This window comes from Sander lucioperca, chromosome 22 (genome assembly GCF_008315115.2).
Source record: "Sander lucioperca isolate FBNREF2018 chromosome 22, SLUC_FBN_1.2, whole genome shotgun sequence".
NCBI classification, from domain to species: domain Eukaryota; kingdom Metazoa; phylum Chordata; class Actinopteri; order Perciformes; family Percidae; genus Sander; species Sander lucioperca.
The window spans coordinates 9060179-9086190 of NC_050194.1; the positions used below are offsets into that span (position 1 = coordinate 9060179).

The 26012-nt window shown below is 41.1% G+C and overlaps 1 protein-coding gene across 3 annotated transcripts in view; it reads left to right on the forward strand.

Moving 5' to 3' along the window:
* Positions 1-26012, forward strand: part of LOC116046902 (zinc transporter ZIP11) — a 173710-nt gene that overhangs the window by 83259 nt on the left and 64439 nt on the right. For 2 of the 3 annotated variants that reach the window (XM_031295372.2, XM_031295373.2), the window contains exon 5: positions 24698-24839. In XM_031295372.2, the coding sequence (XP_031151232.1) occupies positions 24698-24839 (142 nt within the window). The remainder of the gene's footprint in view (positions 1-24697; positions 24840-26012) is intronic. The other variant, XM_031295374.2, reaches the window with a different exon arrangement.

The window sequence follows — 26012 nt, forward strand, 5'->3', positions numbered from 1 at the left end:
CTTTCAGCGACTGAAAACACGTTACAGCGTACATTAATGTTAAAATGTATACAGGTTGGCAGGTCTGAAATGTTTTGCACGGTCTTTCGCTGTACGTTTTGTCAATGCGCCACTTGTTCGAAAAGTACTTTCTTTTTTTCTTTACTTCGCCCTCACCAGTTTGTACATTCATAGCTACTACTGACTCCGCCTCTTAACACCGGGATATGTCACAGACGATCGCTGAAAACTACTCGACAAAAGTCTGGAGTTGACGGAAATCTGCGTGGTCAAAGCCCCAGCTGTGAACGGTTTCATTTCCTATAAGTTCTTCACAATAAAAGTCCTCCGTTATTTTGGTATTTGAATGTTTTTATTATGAAGCAGGAAAATCCGGAAATGTTGGGCATTCATTAGCAGTAACGTAACGCGACTCCTATAAGCATTGTGCATTGTTACTTAGCGACAGCATTCTTTGACAAAAGCTGTCCAGTCCGTTACAAGGAATGTTTTACAATCCACCCGCCACTGTGGCTGGTATACAAGGCAAAGTCACCCGACACTTTGAAAAAATACCCGCCATTGGCTGGTGCCGGGTGCTAATTTCCCACCCTGTTTGCTATTATCCATATTAACGTGCAATAATAACCCCTCTCACACAGTTTCCTCATGTGCCCTCTCAAAAACTCTTTCTCTGCACGCAGGTAGACGCATGCTGCTGTGCTCGGGTCATGTCTCCCTCGCTCTCAACCTCTTCACTCTGTGCGCGCTCAACTCTTGACACACAGCGTTACAAGTGTGCCACAAAACCAACCAATCAGATAATCAAAGGTCAATTCTGATTGGCTGTTCGTCTCCAATTAGATCGCAAGTAGCAGGAAACCCATCTACAGGGAACCAGTCTTTGACACAACACCTGCAGTGATTCCCCAGCAAGGGGTATTTCTGCTGTTGCTGTTGCCAGGGTACTTGGAAAGATTGTGGAGCAGCTAATCAAAATAATAATTGAAATTATGATTTATTTAAAACATACAACAGCTAAAACAGCTCAACACAGATGTTTAAACATATAGCAAAGTAATCAATGGTCGAAATAAATAGCTAAAAGTAGGTCTACTGACTTAACAGTTCAAATGATTAGCTAAAAGTAATGGAAGACTGTTGAAACATTAACCACACTTCAAGTACTGACCAAACCAACCTAAATGTTTACAGTTCAATTACATGAAAATGTGAGAATATTCACTTTAATATAATAAATAGTGTGAGCACATTGGGAATTGATAGGGCGAGGTATGTGAGTTAATGTGACAGGGCAGTGGAGGAACCTCAGACCAAAAAGGTTGGAAAGCACTGATCTACAGTATTTATATTATTGACCGACCGGTATATTACAGACACGCCTTAATAGTTGTGTTAATCATAACCCCATAGTGTTGTTTGAATTATATACATATATATATATATATATAACATATCTCCGTGTGTGACTAACATCATCCTTCACAAGCAATCTAACGTTAGCCCATCATGGATAAAGTCTATGCATCCAACATGTCATAGGTCACACCTAAAATGTCACAATACAGCCACATGTAAGAAGTTTGTAATACTGGTTACATAGTTATCGTGTTTTATTAACCTTAATTCTGTTTGCCAAGGCTAAATTTCATTGGCTTGCAAAGTAGCTATCCGTTGCTCACGCTACCATTAGCTAATTTATGTCAAAAAGCAGTAGCTAACTAACGTTACTGCCAAGATATGGTTTCATTTTAAATACATTTTAAAAAATAGATAAGGATATACTATGCACTGTGCAAACACATGACAACATTTGACAAGTCTTACAACACCTCTCTGGTCTCCAATGAAACCATATCTTGGCAGTAGTTAGCTAACGTTTCTGCTTTTTGAGATAAATTAGCGTTAGCATTGGATAGCTCCTTCGCAAGCTAATATATCAACAGAATTCAGGTTAATAAAACACGGTAATGTAACCAAAGTATTAAAAACTACTTACATGTGTATATATATATATATATATATATATATATATATATATATATAGTATGAAATGTAGGTAGGCCTACTGCTGTTCAGTGTCGCATTGCGAGACCTAACTTAGCTACAGCGCTGCGAGTTCTGTTCAGATGACATGTCGGCTGCATAGACCGCATGCAGCCGGCTGCTGCATGCTCCGCTGCTGTGTGCTAAATTAGCTAGATGCTTGTGAAGGATGAGTCAAACTAACGTTAGTCACACGAGGAGATATGAGTCAAACAAAACAATGGCATTATAGTACACAGAAATATTAAGACATTTCTGTGATATAGCTAAGTCAATAATACAAAATACTGACCGAAATGTGTTTTAATCCAGTAACGTTAGTTGAACAGCTCCACTGTAGTCAGTATTTGCTGTACCAGTATTCTGATCAACAGGTGTTGACTGAAAAAGACTGTTCCTCCTAGATTTATGTTTCTTGCTACTTGCAATCTAATTGAAGACGAACAGCCAATCAGAATTGACCTTTAGATCTCTGATTGGTTGGTTTTGTGGCACACTTGTAACGCTGTGTGTCAAGAGTTGAGCCGCACAGAGTGAAGAGGTTGAGAGCGAGGGAGACATGACCCGAGCACAGCAGCGTGCGTCTACCTGCGTGCAGAGAAATAGTTTTTGAGAGGGCACATGAGAAACTGCGTGAGAGGGGTTATTATTGCACGTTAATATGGATAATAGCAAACATGCAAATACATTTATTGAGCACGGAATAGGTTTTTGTTTGCTCAAACAAAATTATTTTTTGCGGGTTTTAATTCCTGTTCAAAGTGTAATGTAATGTGCTTGCAAAATATAGTTCTCTGTGCTCAAAACATACAGTTACTCGCTCAGGAATGAGGCACATATATAACGCCATAATATAATGAACAAATGATTCTTCTGGCAGTTCTTTTCATACGGCGTCTGCACTGGTACATACTGCCTCCAGGAAATAGCCATAGGCGTGCACTCTAAAGTCTGACACTGACGACCCCTCTAGTCTTTTATATCAAACTAACTGCAGAATTAAAAAAAATAATAATAATACACTAACAGGAGTGAAAGGTTTTATTACAGGGAAGTATTTGATTGCTCACAACATTTTTTTTTTTTATTTCTGCCTCCTTGTTGACAATAACAACCAGTAATGGCAGAATGGTTTCCTGGAAACAAAATGATGGAATTCTTTCTTTTTAGCTTTCTATCACAAAGACTTGAAGTAGTAGGTTTCAACAAGAAAGTAAATTCAGTGATTGGTGCAGTGCAGATCCCCACAGCCACCGGTATTGATTGAAGCGTAGGCATCAAGAGGTTCTACTATGAAAGCGTTATTTTGAAATATCACTTTAACATGAGTGAATTTACTTTAGTGCATCGCCAGATGTGAGGACTGAAAGATTTGAAGCCCAGACACTGCTGCCACTGCAGATTGCTGCCACTATTTTCTCCACAGTGGGATGTCAATTACACAGAGGTAGCTTTTCTGACACAATTACCCCCCCCCGCACACAAACATATGAGGGCTGCACATTGTCTTTTATATAAAAAAAAAAATCACACACTGATTTACAGATTTGCACTTGAAAATGAATGGAAATGGTGGGAGTCCACAGAAAACAAACCAAAAGCAAGCTTTTAGAGACCCCCATTCAGATGTTTTAAAACATAAGAAAATACTCTTTTTTTTTATTTATTTATTTTTACTTGCTTTAAATAGTCATTTGTTTCTGATGTAGTTTTTCCCGCAAAAAGGTTCAATTGCCTTGTTGAAAATTCTTAAAAATGGCATTCCCTCCTTTTCCCTCATTGAAAAATCAAGAACATGTTGATAAGTACATAATGTTAAATTTCAAAGGTTTGACTAGACAAAATATGTCTCCTATTTCACTGAGAAGTCCATTCTCAGTGAACGTACATCATACTAAGTTGCATACTGAACCATGAGTGGCTTCCAAACTGGTTTTGACATCACAAAATCTTTCTTGTGCGTTCCCGGTACTAATTGTGTGGAGTGTTTCTGTCTACATTCAGTAAAATACTCCCCAAGATGCTTTGTGAGCATCCTTGAGGTCTAACAAACATGTTGAATGCATGTCCTTCCTCAATAAACATTTGCTAAAGCTGATTTCAGAAGTTTGACACCGGCATTGTTACCTAGCTTGCAGTCTTCTTCGCTGCCTTTGTTGGCACATTTGTGTGTCTCTTGACATGTGACATGTAGTGTGAAACCAGAGTTAAATGTATCTATTTGAAGCTCAAACATCCAAATTATTTAGGAATAAGCAAACACATTTTTTTTTAGAAGAGGGTCACTTTAAATATAAAGTATTTAAAGTGCAAATGTAGTGGAGTATTTCTTTAAAAGAAATACTCCACTGAAAATCAGTTGTGTGTGTCTGTGTATGTGTGTTTGCTTTGTTGATTAGGCTTTCATGTGACAGTAATTAATCATGTTTTAATGAATGCAGATTTGCTATCTTGAGTAGCGTCTGGTCATCAAGTGCCGCATAGATTCTATCCCTAAAACCTTTTTGATTAATGGGTAATCATCACACATGCACACACAACACACAGTTGCATTCCCTGGATCTTTCTGTGGAAATATGACTACAGTACTGTTCTACTGTGGTTGAGGCACTGTGCTGAAATTATTACACCTAGTTGAATTTGGCTTTGTTTTTGCTGCATAATGTGCTTAGGTCAAAGAATTACGAGATACTTTTGTACAAAAGGGAACACAGTAACACTTTTGGTATGTGCAGTGCTGCAGGCTGTTCTCATGAACCATTTGTACACATAGCTACGGAAAGTAAAGCAGTGTAATTTGTATTCCACATGTTTTTTTTACTGTGTGCTCCACATTGACTGCTGACCGCGTGGGGGGGGGGGGGGGTCAAGTAGGTAAGCGGAGTTCTCGTCCCAGATAAAAAATTTAAAAAAGACTTTCACCAGGGAAACGTGTGTTCGTTGCTCTGGAGTGTTTTCAATCCAAACCACTATCTTTTTCCATAACTAGTCATTTTGGTGCCTAAACTTAACTGTCGTTGCCACATGATGCTCACTTTTTGTCGGCTAAACTCAACTGCCACGCCCCCTGAAAGGGCTGACAGCTCACAGAGCTCTGTAGCCGGCGTCACGTGACCAGCCGGTGGTCGCCTAATTTCGCAGGATGTCATACGAATTGGTGTGCATAAACATCTGTACGATAACGTACGATCCCGTTCACGAGAATGCGTTGGGTGCTAAATCACTATATCACTTTCTTGTTTGTTGCATCGCTACACGCACTGTGACCCGACCCCTGACCTTAGCATAGTGCTAGCCATTATCTTAAAGTAGTTCTGTTTCTAAACTATAGCTTTATTACAATTATAAGACTTCACACCACTGTAAAAAAGTACATATAAGTCAAGCCATGCCATGAAATTTAGATACCAGCAGTGATTTAAGGAGCCTTTGGGGATAACACCTCCAGCATGCTGAAGACAAATTAGTTTTTGTCAGCTGTTGGGGAGTGTCTAACAGGTTAATTGTTGCATTATTAATATGGTAACTCTCACAGCACTGCACTTTGGTTAATTAGTAAAGTATTTGGAGGGATACATTGCCAAAGATTGCACATCCATTTTCAAGATCCCAAGCTGACCTTTTCTTATTTAACAATGGAAAGAAAGAAAGAAAGATAAAAACATATACTTGCTCTTATAAGTTTATGTTCAACTCCCACTATGTATTCATTTTGAGAAGGGATATTTCACGTACTGGGTTCTTGTTGGTATACCAGTAGCTATACGTTACAAACATCAGAAATATGCCATCATACCAAATCAACAACTTTAAAGATTCCTTGTAAACCAGCCATACCAAAGGTATTTGTGTCTTTGTCATGCATATGCACTGGTGGCTAATTTGTTTATTTTGAAAAAAACAAAAACGTGGAATTTGTCATACTAAAGCATTCTGTTTGAACGATTAATATACTTTGTTTCTCACTCACAACATTCGCCCCAACCAATAAGAAACAGGCCTAATATTATGCCTGATTTTCTTGTTAGTAATAAGCTCTTGCCAGCCACCAGTTGCCTTCGTGTAAATTTGCAGGTGCAGTCAAACATTAACATAATGAACATATTTAACATTATTAACTTTTAGTTGAACGATAGCTGGGGGGAAGTATGTGTTAGTTTGCGTAGAGAGGAGGTTGGGGTGGATGAATGGGTCCAACAAACTCAGGACTTTGTCCTGTGAGGAACCAAAAGTCAACTTGTTGATTTGTTTACCTAACGTACTTAACCTACGTCTAAGTCACGTCCATGACTTACTTAACTTACTGTATGTACGTAACTTCAATTATGTAAAGGACAGGGTTGTTTATAGCTATTGTTTATAGCTTATATGTGTGAAGCTGTTCACATACATGATACATTTCTATGGCATATCAGTTTCTAACATAGTAAAACAGACATCAAAATGTCAACTCAGTTTTGACCAAAGATGTAGTTACTGGGGTTTGGCTTTTTATGGCAGCATGTGTAGCTATATGACTTTGTCTGTTTGAATTCTTTAATCTCCTTCATTTGTTTGTCTACCCAGTTCTACCAAGGCAATTTTGAATTTAGAACAATGGCAATTTTCCTTTTGTTTTGTGTTGATACCAGTTTTTCTGTGATGCCTTTTTATGTTGAATTGCCAAGTGTTTTCCAATCTGGGAAACCTCAGCGAGTTATACCCTTGGTAAGACTAATTGCATGTGGGGATTGAACACCACTGATGTACATAAATAGATGCTGATGAAATGGAAAAGATCTGACTTGGTGTTTGCAGGGTCTGGCCACTTTTTCAGCATTCCTCTGATTTATCAACAGAGACACACTGAGTCATTCGAGCATTGAGCAGCAGAAGAGACTCATTTGTCCTGCTGTCTTGGTCCTAACGATAGTTTAAGCAGCCCCAAAAGGGCTCACTTTTCAATTTTAAGCTTTACTGAACATGTTTGCCATTGAGGGGGATCATTTTAGGAATAAAGCTAAACGAGGCGATACATAGCTGACTCCAGATATGTTTTAGAGTTTAATCTGTTGCACATTTCCAGAAACATGCATGAAGTATTTGCAATAATGTGCTAAATGGTACCCAAGGTATAATGGGATGTTATGGTAAAAGGCCTGCTGTCTCATTGTATCCATCCCTTGATTATTTATAAATGCCAGATGCTGCGTCAGAGTAGAAAAGGTCATTGAACCTTTGTGCCTCTATGGCCAACATCATTGGCTTAAATGTCCATCAGCGAGCTCGGTGAAACAAAGCTCTGCTCAACATCTATTTAGATGCAAATGAATTCACTAGAAAAGCAAATGAAAGAGGGGAATGCATTACAGCACTCTACTTTTAATACATCTGTGATACGGGCTGCATTTATTTTAATAGCTTTGTCAATGAAGAGTTGTATTTCTGTGATGATTACAGTCCCGGGTGCAGCTCTAATAACAGTCCCCAGTGACCCCTCAGCTGAAAGGTGTGAATTTGGATTGGAGGTGCTTTCTTTGGACATACCATTCAGATTCAATACCAAAGTCAGTTTTTAAAGGGCAATGCCACACTCAGCCGTTGTTAGTTAAAACTGATAAAAATTATTGTTGAACTCCAATTTGAATAGAAAACTAAACAGAGGAGCAATTTTCAAAAGTGGGAATTCATCAAAACAAATGTACACACGTAGCTAATCAAATGGCTACGTCCAGGTTTCCAAATGTACCACAATCCCAATACTTATATACAATACAAAATGTTACGTAGAACCTGGCGAGCTTGGCAAATGAGAGATCTGGCAATGTGAGGTTACGGAGCCTGGAGAGCCTCAGCTGGAAACAGGTGATTGCATTACTAAACATACGACTTGGCAAATTATACATCATTAGATGTAGTTAGTTTCTCTGCAGCTGTTTTCCAGGCTTCATGTTTGTTATAGTCTGCACCTGCAAAGTTCCTAAGAAAGTGTAATCCTTTTCAAAAACAGCATCCTTATAGGGAAGCCAGTCACAGCACCTTCAGTTGCCAGATTGCACATCTATCTTTTTTTTCTGGCGATAACTGATTATATGGAGTATGAAAACTAAACTTGCTGGCTTCCAGCTGATTAAATTGTCATATTTAGATCTATGTTTTTTTGGGCAATTGTGAACCCCAGTTTTGATTAAAAAAACAAACATGAGCAGACATTTAAAATCATAATCAACAATGTTGACAACCAAACCATGGCACTTAGAGAATGAGTTAAAGGATTAGGTTTTTTTAGTTGTTATGTCAACATATCCCATACAAAGACACAAAACATCAACGTGTTAGCAAACCTATAGTCTATATCCTTGACGTTCCACTTCCGGGATTGCTCCGGTACCGCAGGGAATTCCGCCGGATGCATGTATTTTCGCCGATGTCTGTTTCCTTTTGGCTTTCTTTGTGCTGGAATTCTAAACTCTGGTGGATTTATGAGGACTATGGTTAACTGCTCCTCAGATCTCTGCAGGGTAAATCCAGACAGCTAGCTAGACTATCTGTCCAATCTGAGTTACGGCTATTTTACAGCGGCTCCGTGCGGAGCTTAGCGCCACCCATGACGATTGCGATTGGTTTAAAGAAATGCCAATACACCAAAGCACGTTTTTTTTTTCCATCCAGGAATTCTGTGTGGACTAGCCAGACCCTCCTCCGGCAAAGCGAGACTAGCAAACCTAAAAAGAAGGTAACAGTGCATTTGTTTTTTCAGCTGCAGATTTGGTGCGCTGTTGAGTATTTCTGGCAGCAGGGCGGTGTCTGTGGGGTCAACTACAGGGCCCATGTCCATGGTTATGAAGGGACAAAACGCCCTGTGCAACAATATTGCTCATTGGTGTGTTTAGTTATAGGCAGGCGTTGGATGGAAAGGCAATACCTTTTTAAAGCTGGAATTGTTGTCCTGCAGAGATGCACATAAACATCGTTGTTAACCGACGCAGAGAATGGTGTTATGGGTAACTGTAGGTCACAGGGGCTTGCAGTGGAGCTCATGCACAACCTGCATGCAAGCAAGCTGATTGACTGAGCCAACTTCCTGTTGCAAAGTTTTTGTTCCGCCTATGTACTCTGACAAATTAAAATTTGTTTCACGGCTGAAGTGGTTCATTGTCACCAGGGTGAAATTGATTTCAATTTCCAGTTTTTCTCCACGTAATCTTTACATTGTTGTTTACTAAATGTGACACTGCTTTCTTGTGTGTGTGTGTGTGTGTGTGTGTGTGTGTGTGTAGTACATTTGCAGATAAATGTATTGATATATTTACAGTCATATTGTAGTTACCTACAGTATATTAGTATTTAAGCCTGTCAAAAGTAGTCCAAACTATGTTAGAATATTATTTTTATATCACATACTGTCAAACTTACAATATAAAGCTCACTCAGTTGTCGACATGGAAAGAATGGGAGTGTGTAAGTTTCCCCTTCTGTTGTGATGGAAATCTCTAAGGCAGAACATAATCTTTTACTTGAGGAAGTTCTCTGCTTGGTGTGTGAGCACCAGTAAGGCTTGGATCTACTTGAAAAAATTGGTCTCAATGATCAAATATACTGAGCCCGGTCAATAGTCTGAATTGGAGATAACAGGAGTGTATGAATCAGAGCACAGGAGTCATCTAGAGAGTGCCAGTGTGGGTGTGTGTACTTGAGTGTGTGAGATTGAGTGACAGTGTGAGTGTGTTTTTGATGAAAGCGGGGCTGTTGCGCCTTGGACTTTTTCTCTCTCTTTCTCGACTCCTGCTATACCTCGCCGAACTGCGACAAGTCCTCTGAGACATCTCTCCCCCTGCAGCGTTCACACAGAATGAATCACACAGACATTAGATAGCTGCAGTGCTTTCATATAGAGTCCAGCTATAGCACATCAAAGTCTGTACTATATAGTCATCAGCAGTTTCTTCCTGCCACGAGGAGGACTGGGTGGATACATCGACCATGTTGTCGTTGGCCAGTGGAATGGTAATCCACCCTTCAATTCTTTAAATGTGTAGCCATAAGTGGGTTACAACAACTCACTTCAACCAGTTCTCTGCGTACCATTTCCAGTGCTTCATGTTAAAAACCCATTTCTTTTTTCTTTTTTTTTACCGCTGCAATTAAACATTCTGCAGGAATGCCAACTTATCTCAGTAAAGGCAAGATAAAATCATACTTTTTTAATTCATGCACATAAATAATTTGTATTTGTTAAGAGAGCTGCCAATGAAAATGCATTGATTTTGAGCCAGTGAGCTTTTACTACCACCACCTCCAGCTGGGACAGAGTCCAAACCTGTGATCTCCATAAAGAAGGAGTTTGTGGTTGCTTTCAGCCAGCTGAAAAGGTTTGTGTTGCGATTGCAGAGGTTTATTATTCATATCACTAAAAAATAGTCAGTTAACTACAAGTTGTATATATTTGGCATATATTTTACATTACAAGCATAACTTTTACTGGTAGTTTGATTTAATATTTCACAGTAAATACCATGAAGTATGATCACTTGTATTAAAAAAAATGTCACTAGGTCTAACTGAAGTATTTGTGATTGTGAAATTGTTTTCTATTTTGAAAACAATATCACTATTTCAAAAAAATCTCAAAATATAAGGTGTGTTTAATATATTAATATGGCAGCAGTGACTTTGAATACATAGAAAAATGTATTCAAACATTTTTGTTATATTCCATGTGATATATTAATTGAAATTGGAAAATATTGTTTTCTGAAGCCTGCTTTACAATACAATGTATTGTAATATATACTACGATAAAATCAGGGCATTAGCACTGTGAACTTTACCTTACCTTTAACTTTTTAAGGGGTCCGAAAACCTATTGAGGAACTCAGGAACTTTAACCGCATGTTGACCGGACGAACCAGGGACTACATTTATTTCCGCTTGACAGTCGCGCCACAGGGCGCAGCACGGCCCCGGGAAGCACAATGTCGGGGCGGGTGGCACTGTCAGCCGCGAGCTACCTTCACACTGGGAACACACCGCCCGCGTAAGTGTTGCCTAGCGTAAATAAAAGAGTGCCTGATCGTGCACCTGGCCTTTCACACTGGACGCGTTTCTACGCACCGGTCACAAAGCGATCCTTCTCTCTCTCTCTACCTCTCTCTCTCTCCCCCCGATAGAATGAGACAGGATGAGTGGGGAAAACTGTGGTTGTAGCCTGTGTGTGCGTGTGCGTGTCACTGTCACTGTCACTTTCTCTGTCCGTCCGTCGGTCTCTCTGTCGATTCCAAAGCCTTTGTTGTGGCGGGTTTTGCATGCCTGCCGAGTATTGCATCCACATTGCAGGCAGCAACAATAACCTCTTCCGAATAATGCATGCAGCTCTTGCCGAATCTTGCATCCACCTCACAGGCAGCAAGGAAATACTACTACTACTACTGGGTCTTATAAAACAGTGTGACTCTAAATGTTAAAAAATATAGACTTCTGATTATTTATCACCATTGATGAACCTGACAAAGAAGATTATATTGCATTTAAACAGTACTTTGCCTTAAAAATCATTACTTGTTCCTTGGGGATGCAATTCTCGGCAGGCATGCAAAACGTGGCAGAGCCAGGGAGACGAGGGGAACCTCCCACACCCAGCGGCCCTGAGCCAAGTTGGATCCCCTGGGCAGACTGCACTGCAAAAGTTGTTTTTTTGCCTGACTTGATATCGCACATCCTGACATCGCACATGTAACTGTTGCCTGTCGTGCAGCCCTATTTGCATGTCTCCTTTTCATTAAATCTTTTCAGCCAATTTCAACATCATAGTCACGGCAAAGACAATTACAAGGGATGACTTTGTTGTTGTTGCTTCCTTCCTCGTGTGTGAAAACTGCAAACACCATTGACATTTTTGACTCCCATCATCGGTTGAATTGGCCTTAGGGTTCATTTAGGGTTGTGTTCTGTCTTTTCACCAAATGTTGTCCACTGTCCTATGTAGCACAAGTACCTTTGTATTTCACAGTTATTGTTTTCCATCAGATCGTTTATAGATCTTGACATTTCCGACCGTACGTGAAGGCAGCTTCATTTCATGAAGAAAGAGAGAAAGGAAAGAGACAGAGCGACTGTGCTTTGTTGTTGCAGGAAACAGTCTGTTACACAAACTCCTGGGCAGTTTAGTGCTTATGTTTTCTTTTTTTTTTATCCTCATTGTGTTTTAAAACTTTCTTGTGGCAGACATAGAGGCAGTAATGTTTCCTTTTTACTGTACGAGACTTTCACACCCCCATCACCAACCTCAAGCTTGTGTCAAGTCTCTGCAGGTCTATTTGAACCGGACATTAAAATTACTTGGAAGCTCCTGGAATTAATAAGAAGAAGAATAAGCATCATTATGTAAAATGGGTCGTTGGTTCTTTAAGGTTACCTTTCCCTTCTAACCCCATTTTTGCATTGCCTTGTGTTCCCACTTCCCTTCTTCCCACACTTTAATATATCGTTCTTCTTGACTGGGAAGGATTTGGAGTGATTAATGAGCAGCTTTTCACCTAATAATTATCATGAATAGACGCGTCTCTTTTTGATATGATAAGTGGTGTCAGACATATTTGCGCGGTAGCCCTGCTGATTGCACCTGCACGTTTTGAAGTAAGGTGATCAAACGGTTCTGATGTGAAAGTACACTTAAAGAGGCTGGAATTAGAGAGAGAGAGAGAAAGAGAGAGAGGTGACTTTCAGCGATCAACAGAGCCAGACCGCTGCTGGAAGCGGTTTAATGGCGAGCTGGGACCTGCTGATGAGACCGTTTGTCGTCACCAAAGGTCACCGTGGGTTAATAATGTCCCCTCGAGAAGGTACATGAATTCCATCATGCCACACATACACACACACATTCAGCTGAATACACACTTACTCAGACATGCCCACACACGTATCGACACGGAGTACATGGAGGTGGTATATTCTGCCCCCAATAACAGATGCATACAAATGGTCAGGAAAACGGCAAAGATAGAAAAGAATTCATTATTTATGAATTGAAATGACAAAGTCTCTTCCCGCTCTAGTAACAGCTTGTAAAATACATGTATTATTAAATACAAATGCAAACTGTCTGCACATGAATTCATAAGAAATGGATAAACTGTATAATTGTGGCTGTTGGTCATTGATTGTTTTCAGCCTAACAATGACACCACATCATTCACCCCCCGTACAAAATCTGGGCTGCATCCTTCTCATATGTCTCATTGCCGCTGGCTTGATGAACAACCAAAGAACAAGAATGACAAATAGAAATTTAAAGCAGCCATATTATGCTCATTTTCAGGTTCATAATTGTATTTTAATGTTGTACCAGAATAGGTTTACAAAAAACACCATATTTTTGTTGTACTGCAGTGCTCTCTCTCACTGCTGCAGCTCCTCTTTTCAGCTGGTCTCTGTTTTAGCTACAGCATGAGACCTCTTTTCTTCTTCTTCTTCTTCTGTACTATCTTTGATTGCACTCGCACATGCCCAGTAGCTCAGATGTAGATCATGTCAGCTAGCTAGCTCCATAGACAGTAAAAGAAAGGCTGTTTCTACAACTTTGGTCAGTTACAAGGCAGGATTAGCTGGGAGACTTCTAAATGAGGGCGCACATGTAAGTAGTTCTTTTGTAGATTATGGTGAACTTGTGTGTGCTGTAGCAGTGCTTTGCTATTGAGAACGAGGTAGCAAGTTAGCATGCTAACGCTAACGCTACGAGCTAATGGTTGCGGTTAGCCTGCTTGTTTCGGCTTGTGACGTCACAAGCCGTGCCGATTTTGAACAGCTCACCCAGAGACTGAAGGCAGGACACATTCAGAAACCGTATCTCACTCTAAACAGCATGGATGGATCTTTTTCAAAGTTTGTATGTGTGTGGAAGCACCAGAGACACAACATAACACCCCAAATCCCAGAAAAAGTGTTTTTTTCATAATATGGGCACTTTAAACAAATTCATGGCTCACAGAAAATGTTCCCATAACAATATTTTATTCCAGCATTATTGCTTATTAAAAAAACATTTATTTTACTTTTTACCCTCATCATCGTTTCATATTTTATAGCCAGTGCAAAGATATGTAGTATTCTCCAGTGCCTATAAAAAAGTATTTACCTCCCTTTTAAGATTTCGTGTTTTATTGTCTTACTTATAACATGAGTCAAAGTAGATTTAATGTGGCTTTTTAACACTGATCAACAGAAAAGCTTTAAAAGAACAGATGTACTTTTGGCAGCATTTACAGCCTTAAATCTGTCTGCACATTGCAATTTTCCCCCATGACTAGGACACCTAAATCATTACGGGTGCAGCCAATTGGTTTTAGAAGACACATAACCAGTTAAGAGGAGACACTGCAGGTGAATAGGGAACATATTTGACTTAATATCACCATTAAACTTTCCCAATTGATTACTTATATTAACACACATTTTTTTTTTTGTATTACATGTTTTCTGAAATTTTGGTAAAAATATGCAAATGAGGCATTATACTAATCTCACATGATATCTCGGCTTCGGTTTCCAGCAACCATTGGGGAGACTCTGAAGTCAGCTGGAAGAAGCTTCTTTTGGTCTGATGTACACCATGTTACACTGCACATCATCATAAACATACTGTCCCCTCACGGTGAAGTGTGTTGGTAGCCTGCCTATAAGTGGCATAACGCTCTGTCTGCCACTTGTTGTCTGTAGCTGGTTGTGCTGTGCATGTGTTGGATTCGGAAACGTCCTTAAATTCGGGAATTGTCGTTTGTTTATTCAAAGTCAAAGACAGTCCAAAGTAATGCTACTTGGCACATTTTTGTGGGTCATCACGTTTTAGCATAACAGTAGGGGATGGAAACATGCATTCATTTACATTTAAAAATATAATTCGGTGTGTTTCTTGCAACAACCTAAAATGTGTTGCCACTATTTCAACTGTGGATTTAAAGCTAGTTTCTTCCACTTCACAATAAAATAAAAAAAATAAAACTATTGACAATATTCACCTTAATCAATTTAGCATGTTTGGCCAATAAAAGGAGTATAAAATGAATACTGTTTACGTAATACATGCAACGAAACTTGCTGTGTTAATTCAATTCAATTCAATTTTATTTATAGTATCAAATCATAACAAGAGATATCTCGAGACACTTTACAGATAGAGTAGGTCTAGACCAAACTCTGTACTTTACGAAGCCCCAACTATTACAGTGGTTGCCTCAAGAGCAAGCATTAGCAGTAGCTATTGCGACAGTGGCAAGGAAAAACTCCCTTTTTTTGTTAGGAAGAAACCTCGGACAGACCCAGACTCTTGGTAGGCGGTGTCTGACGGCACCAGTTGGGGGAGTGGTGAATGGTGGCAATAATAGTCATAATAAAGATAGTGAAGCAGTGATCACAATGGTAGTCATAGTAGTTCATGTCATAGTAGGGCACAGCAGGGCGTTACGGGGTGTAGTGTGGCACAGCAGCCTGGGTGGACGCGGTTGGACGCGGCAGGACGCAGTCGGACACTGCGGGGAAACGCAGAGCGTAGCAGGGTGTAGTAAGTCCATAGCGTCAGCTGCACCCAGGACCCCGGTGTAGGTGCCACCCAATTCCAAGGCGATGTTCTGGGTGAAGAAGAAGCAAAGGGACTCCGGGGAGAAAACTCCCCAGGGCTAGGTTAGTAACAGGCATTTCTGGGACTAAGATGCACACAAAAGGAGACAAGTGAAAAGAGAGAAGAGGGAGCGGCTCATTGTGTCCTTGGAAGGAGCTTCCCACAGCAGTCTAGAGTTATAATAGCATAACTAAGAGAGGCAGGCTAAAGAGAGGGGCCCTGGACCGGGCTCGTACTCTCCCCTGCCGGAACGGGCTTGTACTTCCTGCCTCCCTCTACTCTACTCTACTATGCTGCAACTCCTCACTCCCTAACTATAAGCTTTATCAAAGATGATGGTTTTCAGTTTATTCTTAAATGTGGCGACGGTGTCAGCCCCCCGAACCCAAGTTGGGAGCTGGTTCCACAGGAGAGGAGCCTGGTAGCTGAAGGCTCTGGCTCCGATTCTACTTTTAGAGACTCTAGGAACCACAAGTAGCTCTGAGTTCTGGGAGCGCAGTGCTCTAGTGGGACAATAAGGTACTAAAAGCTCTTCTATGATGGTGCTTGACCATTTAGTGCTTTGTAGGTCAGGAGAAGGATTTTAAATTCAATCCTGGATTTTACAGGAAGCCAATGCAGAGAAGCTAATACAGGAGAAATGTGATCTCTTTTGTTAGTTCTTGTCAGAACACGTGCTGCAGCATTCTGGATCAGCTGGAGGGTCTTGAGGGACTTATTTGAGCAGCCTGATAGTAAAGAATTACAGTAGTCCAGCCGGGAAGTAACGAATGCATGGACTAGTTTTTCAGCATCGTTTTGAGACAGGATGTTCCTGATTTTGGCAATGTTACGAAGATGGAAAAAGGCTGTTCTTGAGGTTTGTTTTAAGTGGGCGTTAAAGGATAGATCCTGGTCAAAAATGACTCCTAGATTTCTGACAGTAGTGCTGGAGGCCAGGGCAATACCATCTAGGGTAGCTATATATTTAGATAATGAAGTTCGGTGGTGCTTGGGTCCCAGCACAATAACTTCCGTTTTGTTTGAGTTCAACATCAGAAAATTGTGGGTCATCCAGGATTTTATATCTTTAATGCATGCTTGAAGTTTAGCTAACTGACCGCTTTCGTCTGGCTTGATTGACAGATATAATTGGGTGTCGTCTGCGTAACAGTGAAAGTTAATTGAGTGTTTCCTAATAATATTGCCTAGAGGAAGCATATATAAAGAGAATAGAATTGGTCCAAGCACTGAGCCTTGAGGAACGCCATGGCTAACTTTAGCGTATTTGGATGGTTTATCGTTAATATTAACAAATTGGGATCGCTCAGAAAAATAGGACTTAAACCAGCTTAGTGCGATTCCTTTAATGCCAACTAAATGTTCCAGTCTCTGTAAGAGGATGGTATGGTCAATAGTGTCGAATGCAGCACTAAGATCTAATAAGACAAGTACGGAGACAAGTCCTTTGTCAGCAGCAGTTAGAAGGTCGTTAGTGATTTTCACCAGTGCCGTCTCTGTGCTATGATGCATTCTAAATCCTGACTGAAAGTCTTCAAATAGACTATTTCTATGCAGAAAGTCACACAATTGATTAGCGACTACCTTCTCAAGGATTTTGGAGAGAAACGGGAGGTTAGATATAGGTCTATAGTTGGCTAAGACCTCAGGGTCGAGGGTGGGTTTTTTCAGAATAGGTTTTATCACAGCTACTTTAAAAGACTGCGGTACGTGACCCGTTAATAAGGACATATTGATCGTATCTAGTAATGTGGTGTTGACCACGGGTAGTGCTTCTTTAAGTAGCTTCGTTGGAATGGGGTCTAAGAGACAGGTAGTTGGCTTAGCTGAAGAGACCCTTAACATTAATTGTTGGAGGTCTAAAGGATAAAAGCCGTCTAAATAAGTATCAGGTCTTATCGTTCTCTCTAGCCCTCCTGCGCCCAATGGTGAGTCGTTGGAAGCTGTGGGCAGAAGGTGATGAATTTTTTCTCTAATTGTTATAATTTTATCATTAAAAAAGGTCATGAAGTCATCACTGCTCAGAGCTATAGGAATAGATGGCTCAATAGAGCTGTGACTATCTGTCAGCCTGGCTACAGTGCTGAAAAGAAACCTTGGGTTGTTCTTATTTTCTTCTATTAGTGTTGAGTAATAGTCTGATCTGGCATTTCTGAGGGCCCTCCTATAATTTTTTAGACTATCTTGCCAATCCACACGAGATTCTTCCAGTTTGGTGGAACGCCATTTACTTTCAAGTTTTCGTGAGATTTGTTTTAATTTGCGAGTTTGGGAGTTATACCAAGGTGCTAGTTTCCTTTCCTTCATCATCTTCTTTTTGAGAGGAGCAACCGAGTCTAAAGTAGTCCGTAGGCAGGCCGTAGCAGCGTCTACAAAGTTATCAAGTTGGGAGGGACTAGAGTTAACATAACAGTCCTCTGTTATATTAAGGCATGACATTGAGTTAAGTGCTGTTGGAATAGCTTCCTTAAATTTAGCTATAGCACTGTCAGATAAGCATCTAGTGTAGAAACTTTTATTTAATTTCGTATAGTCTGGTAGTAGGAATTCGAAAGTTATTAAAAAATGGTCTGATAATAAAGGATTCTGCGGAAATACTATTAAATCGTCAATTTTGATGCCATATTCTAGCACAAGGTCGAGGGTGTGGTTAAAACAGTGCGTGGCCTTATGCACCCTCTGACTGAAACCAATAGAATCTAGCAGTGAATTGAAAGCAGTACTAAGGCTATTGCTCTCAATGTCCACATGGATATTAAAATCACCTACAATAAGTACTTTGTCTGATTGAAGGACTACGCATGATAAAAACTCTGAGAATTCAGATAAAAACTCAGAATATGGACCTGGTGCTCGGTAAACAACAACGAATATAATTGGCTGTACTGTTTTCCATGTTGGGTGTTGAAGATTAAGAACAAGGCTTTCAAACGAGTTATAATTTAGTTTAGGTTTAGGATTAATTAACAGGCTCGAGTCAAATATGGCTGCAACTCCCCCTCCTCGGCCTGAGCCTCGTGGAATTTGGGTATTATTATGACTGGGAGGAGTGGCTTCGTTTAAACTAACATATTCGTCATGGCCCAGCCAGGTTTCGGTGAGGCAGAATAAATCAATGTGGTTATCTGATATCAATTCGTTTACCAATAATGCTTTCGATGACAGAGATCTAATATTTAATAGTCCACATTTGATTTTCCTATTCTGTTCTGTCGTTGCAGTGGTTGTTTTAATTCCAATTAGGTTGTTTAGTATAGCACCTCTTTTGTTAGCGTTTGGTTTAAACGGTCTCAGTCGGGGGACAGACACGGTGGTTATGGGATTATGAATGGGTGATTGCTCTGAAGGGAGCACAGAGGGGCGTATAGCGCTGTATCTCTGATTATTGACTTTGGGAGAGTGTGTCTGGTCAGTGTGCTTGTGGGAGTGTTTACGGGATGTAAACAGTCAATCAGAGGTCTGGGTATGCAGGGCGTGGTGCAAATTTCCACGTAGCATCTGGCTTCCGCGTGTTTTGGGATGAATCCCATCCCTGCTGAACAGGGAGCCACGTTCCCAAAACAGATTGAAGTTGTCAATAAAACCTATCCTGTGAATACTGCATGTGAGCTGGAGCCAGGTGTTAAGGGAGAGTAGTCTGCTAAAGAGGCCTGATCCGCGACCTAGAGATGGAAGTGGGCCCGAAATAAAAACCGACTTCCCAGTGCTTTTTAAAGCCTCAATGAGAGTGGTAAAGTCTCGCCTTGTGCGCTCACACTCCTGAATCCGAGTGGACATGTCGTTATGTCCACAATGGACCACGATGCGTTTGATAGAGGTCGGAAATGAGGGTATCAGGTCCATAACTTTAGCCAGGATGTCTGCAACTTTGGCTCCGGGAAAACAGTGTGTGACAGCATTATGAAACCGTAGGTCTCTAGTGATGGAGTCCCCAATAATTACTGTGGTTAGGGGGAAGAGCGGACGAGGAGTGGGGGGGTGTGGGTAGCCGGTGACGGGAGCAAAACAGTCAGTGTCGGTTTCAGATGGGCAGGGAAAAGAAGAGGAAGAATGCTTACCGTTCGGTTGTGGAGATTGTTTTTGAGGAACGTTGTCATTTGGCCGATCCAGGCAGTGTAGGCCACCGGACCGTCTGACTACCGCATCCCTCAGAAGCTTTCGCCGCGCGGTAGCAATCGTCTTCCGTGACGACGGCTGGTCAGTCTGCTTTGAAGCGGGGCGAGCCCGGTGAGCCGCACTGGCCACCACCGGCTCCGACTCCGACAAAGCATTGAAGCGGTTGGAGAGGCTGAGGGCAGGAGGCGATGGAGCCCTACCCGAGGCTCTCTTTCGGCCGCAAACCACCTCAGTCCAGGGTGGCTTGATAACCGGTGTCGAGCAGGACGATGGGCGTGGGCAGGCAGCTGGGTCCCATGGCGCGGTATCCTGGAAGGCCGCCGAGAGAGATGAGATCCGGAGCGACTGATTATGAGCCACGTCCAAGCAGGCGGTTAACAAAGCATCTTTGGTTTTTAAGTCCTCGGAAAGCCGACGAACATCTTCCCTGAGGTCAGCAATTTCTTTGTTTGTATTATTGAACAACGAGGAAATCCTGAGGGGGAGTGGGGACTCGCCAGGTGTAGAGGTTGCCATGAAGCTAGCGTTAGTTTAGCCGGTAGGCCTAGTCTTGATAAATTAGCGTGAGGCTAATACTTACTTACACGTTAATGTTAATGTTAATTTGTTTCCACTGAAGTATTTGTTTGTTATTGCCCTAATACACATCTCATGATTGCAAAAAACAAACATATGCGTTGCTGGTACTGGAACATTCTGTGCACTGACGCAAACAAGCTCTACAAGAACTTTATCTGCTTTAACACATCCTGTACCTGGGCAGCAATAAAGATGTTGAAGCAATAAAGGGGATGAAAAATGGATGTCGGGGTTTTTTTAGCCCATACTTTTAGATATTACTCATCTAATGGTTTGCTATTCAATATGAGGGCCTTCTGTTTTCAGTAATTTGGCAATTTTCAGTGACGCTGATTGATTGTTTAGTCTTTGTTTAGTATTTGTTGGCCTCAGACAGTGTCTGACATGAAATCCTCTGACAGGATTATTTATTTGTAGTGGGTGTCAACATTGGATCTTTTTTCTGAAATAAGTGTAGCGTAACTGATCATTTTTTCCCCTTCCAACAGGAAATTAAACAAACTTTTAAAGCACTCAAAAAAACAACGACCTTGTGCTGATGATTCACTTCACGCTTCAGTAACCTGGTTTTGCTTGTTAACATCCTATCTCTGTCATAGTAACCCAAGTAACATTGCAGGCAATGAACAACCTGATTAAGATGACTATGTGCAACTGTTTTTATCAGGGGTGTGAATCTTCACTGGTGTCACGATTATAGGATTATCCTGTCAACGATTCGAATCGATTTGATATTATGATGCGTCACCTCCTCACTATTATATTGCTACACATGGTTTTCATCAACAAATTCAAGCAGTCAGATATGAACTCCCATTTTTATTGTATCTGCTCTTAAGAAAGACACTTCCTGATTAATGTTATGATTATGATGTCTGTGGCTTGCGAGGATTGTTTTTCGGAGTGATCTGCACACTGTTTACCTTTTCCTGCTACAAGGGACTTCAGCGCGAAACTACAGTTAGCCTTCTCTAATGCTATCACTGTGCAAACCACGTACATCATTTGGCCCGTTTCCATGTAGTTACATAGTCACTGATATGGTCATAACCACTACAGTGCTCAATTACCTATTTTTGAGGGGGAATAAACTTCAAGTTTTCGTCGCGAAGGCATGACCTGGAGGACATAGCCAGAACAGCGGGCGCTCGGTGGATTGTTGTGGGGAGCGGGAGGCGACGAAGGCGTGGAGGAATCGGAAGCAAGGATGCCGGTACAGGCAACAATAGAGGACTTTCACCCGGGAGACCGGGGATCGCGTCCTGCGTGTGAGGCGTCCTTTCCCCATTGTTTTCCTAATCACAACTGTCCCGTTATTGTCGCGCATCCCCCGTGGCCGCCTCCCGGCGTGTGAGGCATCCTTTCCCCGTTGTTTTTTTCCGAAACCCAACCTCTGAATAGATGGTTCCCATTTCGTGCTGGCCACCACGGAAAAAAACGAGATAAACGTGTCGTTGTACACGAATCAATAGATTCAAAAGAACGTGACAATTACACGAACTGCCGTGAGACGGTGTTGGATTATCACAGAAGCCTGGCTGAACACACGGCAGCTAGCAGGGTGAGCTAGCTACCAGCGGAATAGGGTAGGTGAATTTAAACAACAAAGTCTGAGTTGAAAACGCATCTTGTTGTCACGTAAGGGCCCTGTTCATGTTGCACAGACATTTTAATTGCATTTTGTGTCTGTTAAGAGGCACAAAGGCACTCTAAAGCTTGCCCCGACAACTGCCGTTTTAGCTCAGTGGAAGCTTGTACACGTAGCTGCAGCTTCTCCGTGTTGACCGCACCGATTCGGCTCGTTTTTTTTTTTCTATCGACTGTACTCGCATATTTATAGCGATCAAGGTTAACGTTAACGCAACTATTGGCTGGAATTCTCCTTTAAGCTGTGTTTTTCATCAAACTCTTTCGGCATAGTACCTTTAGAACCGTAGGTAACCCGTACGGACACGTACCTTAACACTAGATGTGCTTTGCGTTTCCACAGCATTTCAAACACTGCTGATAGCAATGGTTTCTTGTTTTAGACTTGTTAGTGAACACATACTGTATATAGGGAAAAACTCATGAAGCCTTTTTTGGAAATAAAGAAACACCAAATAAGAATGAAGCGTTATACATTGTGCCGTTTGTGAGAAACAGTGAACATGTAAAAGAGCAAAGATACCAATATGTCCAGGTAAGATGTCTGAGGTTACATACACAGTTGTGAAAACGTGAAAAACAATTCCTTTACTGTAGTTAAACTGCGCACTTACTGTTTTTCACAAAGTAATGGAGGTGGAAGCAATGGGAACAGCACAGTCATTTGTATTTAGAGATAATGTAGGTTCATGGCAAGAGAAGACATCCAATTTGTTGATAAAAACTTAAACCGACGATGCAGAGAAACGTCTGCACCAATCGCGGAATGCAGTGTTTCAGCTCCACCTTTTAGTATTGGATCAGTGTGCTAGGTATCTCAACAGAGGGGTATGGAAAACACAGGATGGAATGAAGCGGTTATATTGTTACTATCCACAACTTTTGACAATGGAATCGCAAAAATAACCATTCTAATGTGTAAGGAACGGAACTGAACCGGACTGCTTGTTGGAAACAAGGCTTTAGGTTTTTTTTTCTAGCTGTGTATAAATCATGTGCAAAGAACAGCATCTGTTTCAGAGTTCTAATAAGCATTATTGTGAGTTGATCATTGATGTTACATATTTACATTTTGCTCCTCCTTTGTTGTTCAAATACTCAGGTGTGTGTGTGTGTGTGTGTTTTATTTAATGTTACAGCTGGTGTTCTTTGCACATGATTTATAAACAGCTAGGAAAAAAACCCTTCTAGCTACAGGGGCTCCTCTTAGGGTTTTTTTTTTTGGCAGCGGTGCACTTTAAAGTGCCTTTTTAGGAAGTTTAAAGGGGTTTATAGTTGTCATTGCAAAATCGGGGCACATTATGCCATTTTTTTTTTTTAAGGGAGGCTGTTTTCGAATGTGAGTGTTTTACAGAGTTCTAAGCATTGATTGATATTGATATTGATTTTTGACACTGAATTGACGGAATCCGTTTCTATGGGGGCCCACCAGAGTCTAAAGTCTCGACACACCTGGCAAGGCGATTGATCAACTGGCTTGAGATTGATTGTGTTTGAAGGAGGCTGTGGGATAGTGGATTTCTTTTCTTTACACAACAATCAATGAACCTTTCCTATTGAACACACCACTCACTGGATTATCATTGATCCGGTGAAACAAATGAAAGCTGCAAGTTTGAAGAATCCAGGGACCTGGATTACCAATCATGCAAAACAGGAAACTGCCCTGGGATCATAGATCCCCAAGAGTCCCTGTGTTCACTGTGTGGCAATTACTTTGTGGCAATCTGTAGTTTTGTGTATGGGAACTAAAGCTAAAGCATCATATCAACTGACAAAGTGCCTTAATGTAGGTCCAGATGTATTACCTGATGTTGAGTCCCTGTCTTAAAAAGGGTCCTAGTGTCAAAATCTATTTTTAAGCTGGTACTAAGACTGTGCTTACATGGTGCATATATCTATATTCATATGTTGATAATCAAACAATGCAAATTTACAATATTGTAGTTTAGGAATATGTTGCACAAAAAGTTGTCTTGTGATGGGGTTTATTTACATTGAGGCTACTTTTACTTCAGTAAAATATCTCAATGCTTCTTTGTCCAATGCAAATTACACTGCCCTTTTGAGCGTATTTCTAAGAATTAACATTTACATACTAGCTTGTTTTTAAGGTAATAAACATTTTTATAACAATAGTAGGTAACTAAGTAGTCTATATCCTCAACGTTCCACTTCCGGGATTGCTCCATTGCCGACAGAAATTCCGCCGGATTACACTCGTTAATGCCGGATGTCCGTTGTCTTGGGCTTCCTTTGTGTTGGCATTCTAAACTCTGGTGGATTTATGAGGACTATGGTTAACTGCTCCTCAGATCTCTGCAGGGTAAATCCAGACAGCTAGCTAGACTATCTGTCCAATCTGAGTTTTCTGTTGCACGACTAAAACAACTTTTGAATGTACACATTCCACCAAAACAAGTTCCTTCCCGAGGCTATTTTGCAGAGGCGCCGTTGCTCCGTATTGCACTTATCGCCGCCCAAGACGATTGTGATTGGTTTAAAGAAATGCCAATGAACCAGAGCACGTTTTTCTCCCATCCTGTGAATGCTTTGTGGACTAGCCAGACCCTCCTCTGCAGCGCTGTGGAGGAAGGTCTGGCAAAGCGAGACTGGTAACTAAGGCACCCATAAAAATGAAGGGTTGCCTGTGATCTTCTGTACATGAAATGGATTTTAAACCCCTTCTCTCTCGCTCTCTTTTTCTGTCATCCACAGGGTGTAGGTGCTGACCCCCACATTGCCTTGGCTCTACCCCCCGACTCTAAGCTGGCCAAGGAAAAAGCAGACGAGCCCCCGTTCCAACTCTTGGACTCTGATGAGATGACCATCAGGATAGGTAGAGCTGGACCTCTCTCAGGCAAGCCACCCTTCATATACCCACATCGACTCTTACCATTTGTGCGGAATTTCAGAATAAAAGGGTATATTGCATGACATAAAAAAAAAGAATCATACAGCTGTAGCCACTGTCGTCCCACTTTTTTCAAGTCAATGCACGTTTTAGGCACTAGATCACACTGAGGCAGAATTAAAATGCATGAAGAGGGACTACATTAGCTACCACTGTCAAATCTCACTTGGAGCTTCTCTGATGGCTTCTTTTAACTGTCCGGATTCTTCTGTTTTTCCTTTTCTACCTCATCTGTCCATCTGTAACATCTGTTTTTCCTAACTTTGGATGGTCTTTCAATCTGAATAGCTCTTAAGAAATGATCCTCATTGGTTTTCTTGGGTGTGGGACACTAACATGCTGTCATCTCACACATTACGCACACAAAGTCACGTATGTATTGTAGTACACTTAATGTTGTCACTCTCGTCTAGACTGTTTTAAAGCTGGTAGGCTTTTGGTGACCTAAATTATGTTTTTTTAGTCTGTGAGAAAAAAAACCAAGATTAACAATGTGCTTGTGACACAGTAAAGCCGAGGCGCTGCAAACTCATTTTCCCACAAATCAAAGGAAGATTAGAGCGTGAGAGCAATTACAAGCAAACTGCACAAGCATCTGTATGACAAAAGAGTGCAGCGTGGTGGAACATTCTAGAACAAGTAAATGCAGAAAAACAAATCACGTAAAGTGGAAAAATAGATTATAACAAAGGAAACGGCTGTTTCCGTGTCAAGCCGTGTGTGTGTGTGTGTGTGTGTGCGCGCGCGCACGCGTGTGTGTGCGTGTTTGTGTGTTAGCACACTGGTTGTTTGTGGCAGATAAATCAATGTTATTTCCTAGCCTCACTGGCTGGTTACATTTTAATTAATCTGTTATATTCAGTGTGTCCTTAAACCTTGTCCAATTAAATCCAAGCACAACAACTCCTCTGTATCATACACACCGTAGTTCGGTTCATTTGCTCCCGATCAAGGAAAGAAATGATACATCCAGTCTTTTGGTTCATGTTCACACCAACTCAGAGAAGTCAAAATGAAGTCATATGGACTGACGGATAACTTATTCATTTTAAAGTTTTGGGGATGTCATCCTGCATCAGAGCTACATGGACCCGTGTGGGTAAATCCAAACCTGGTGAC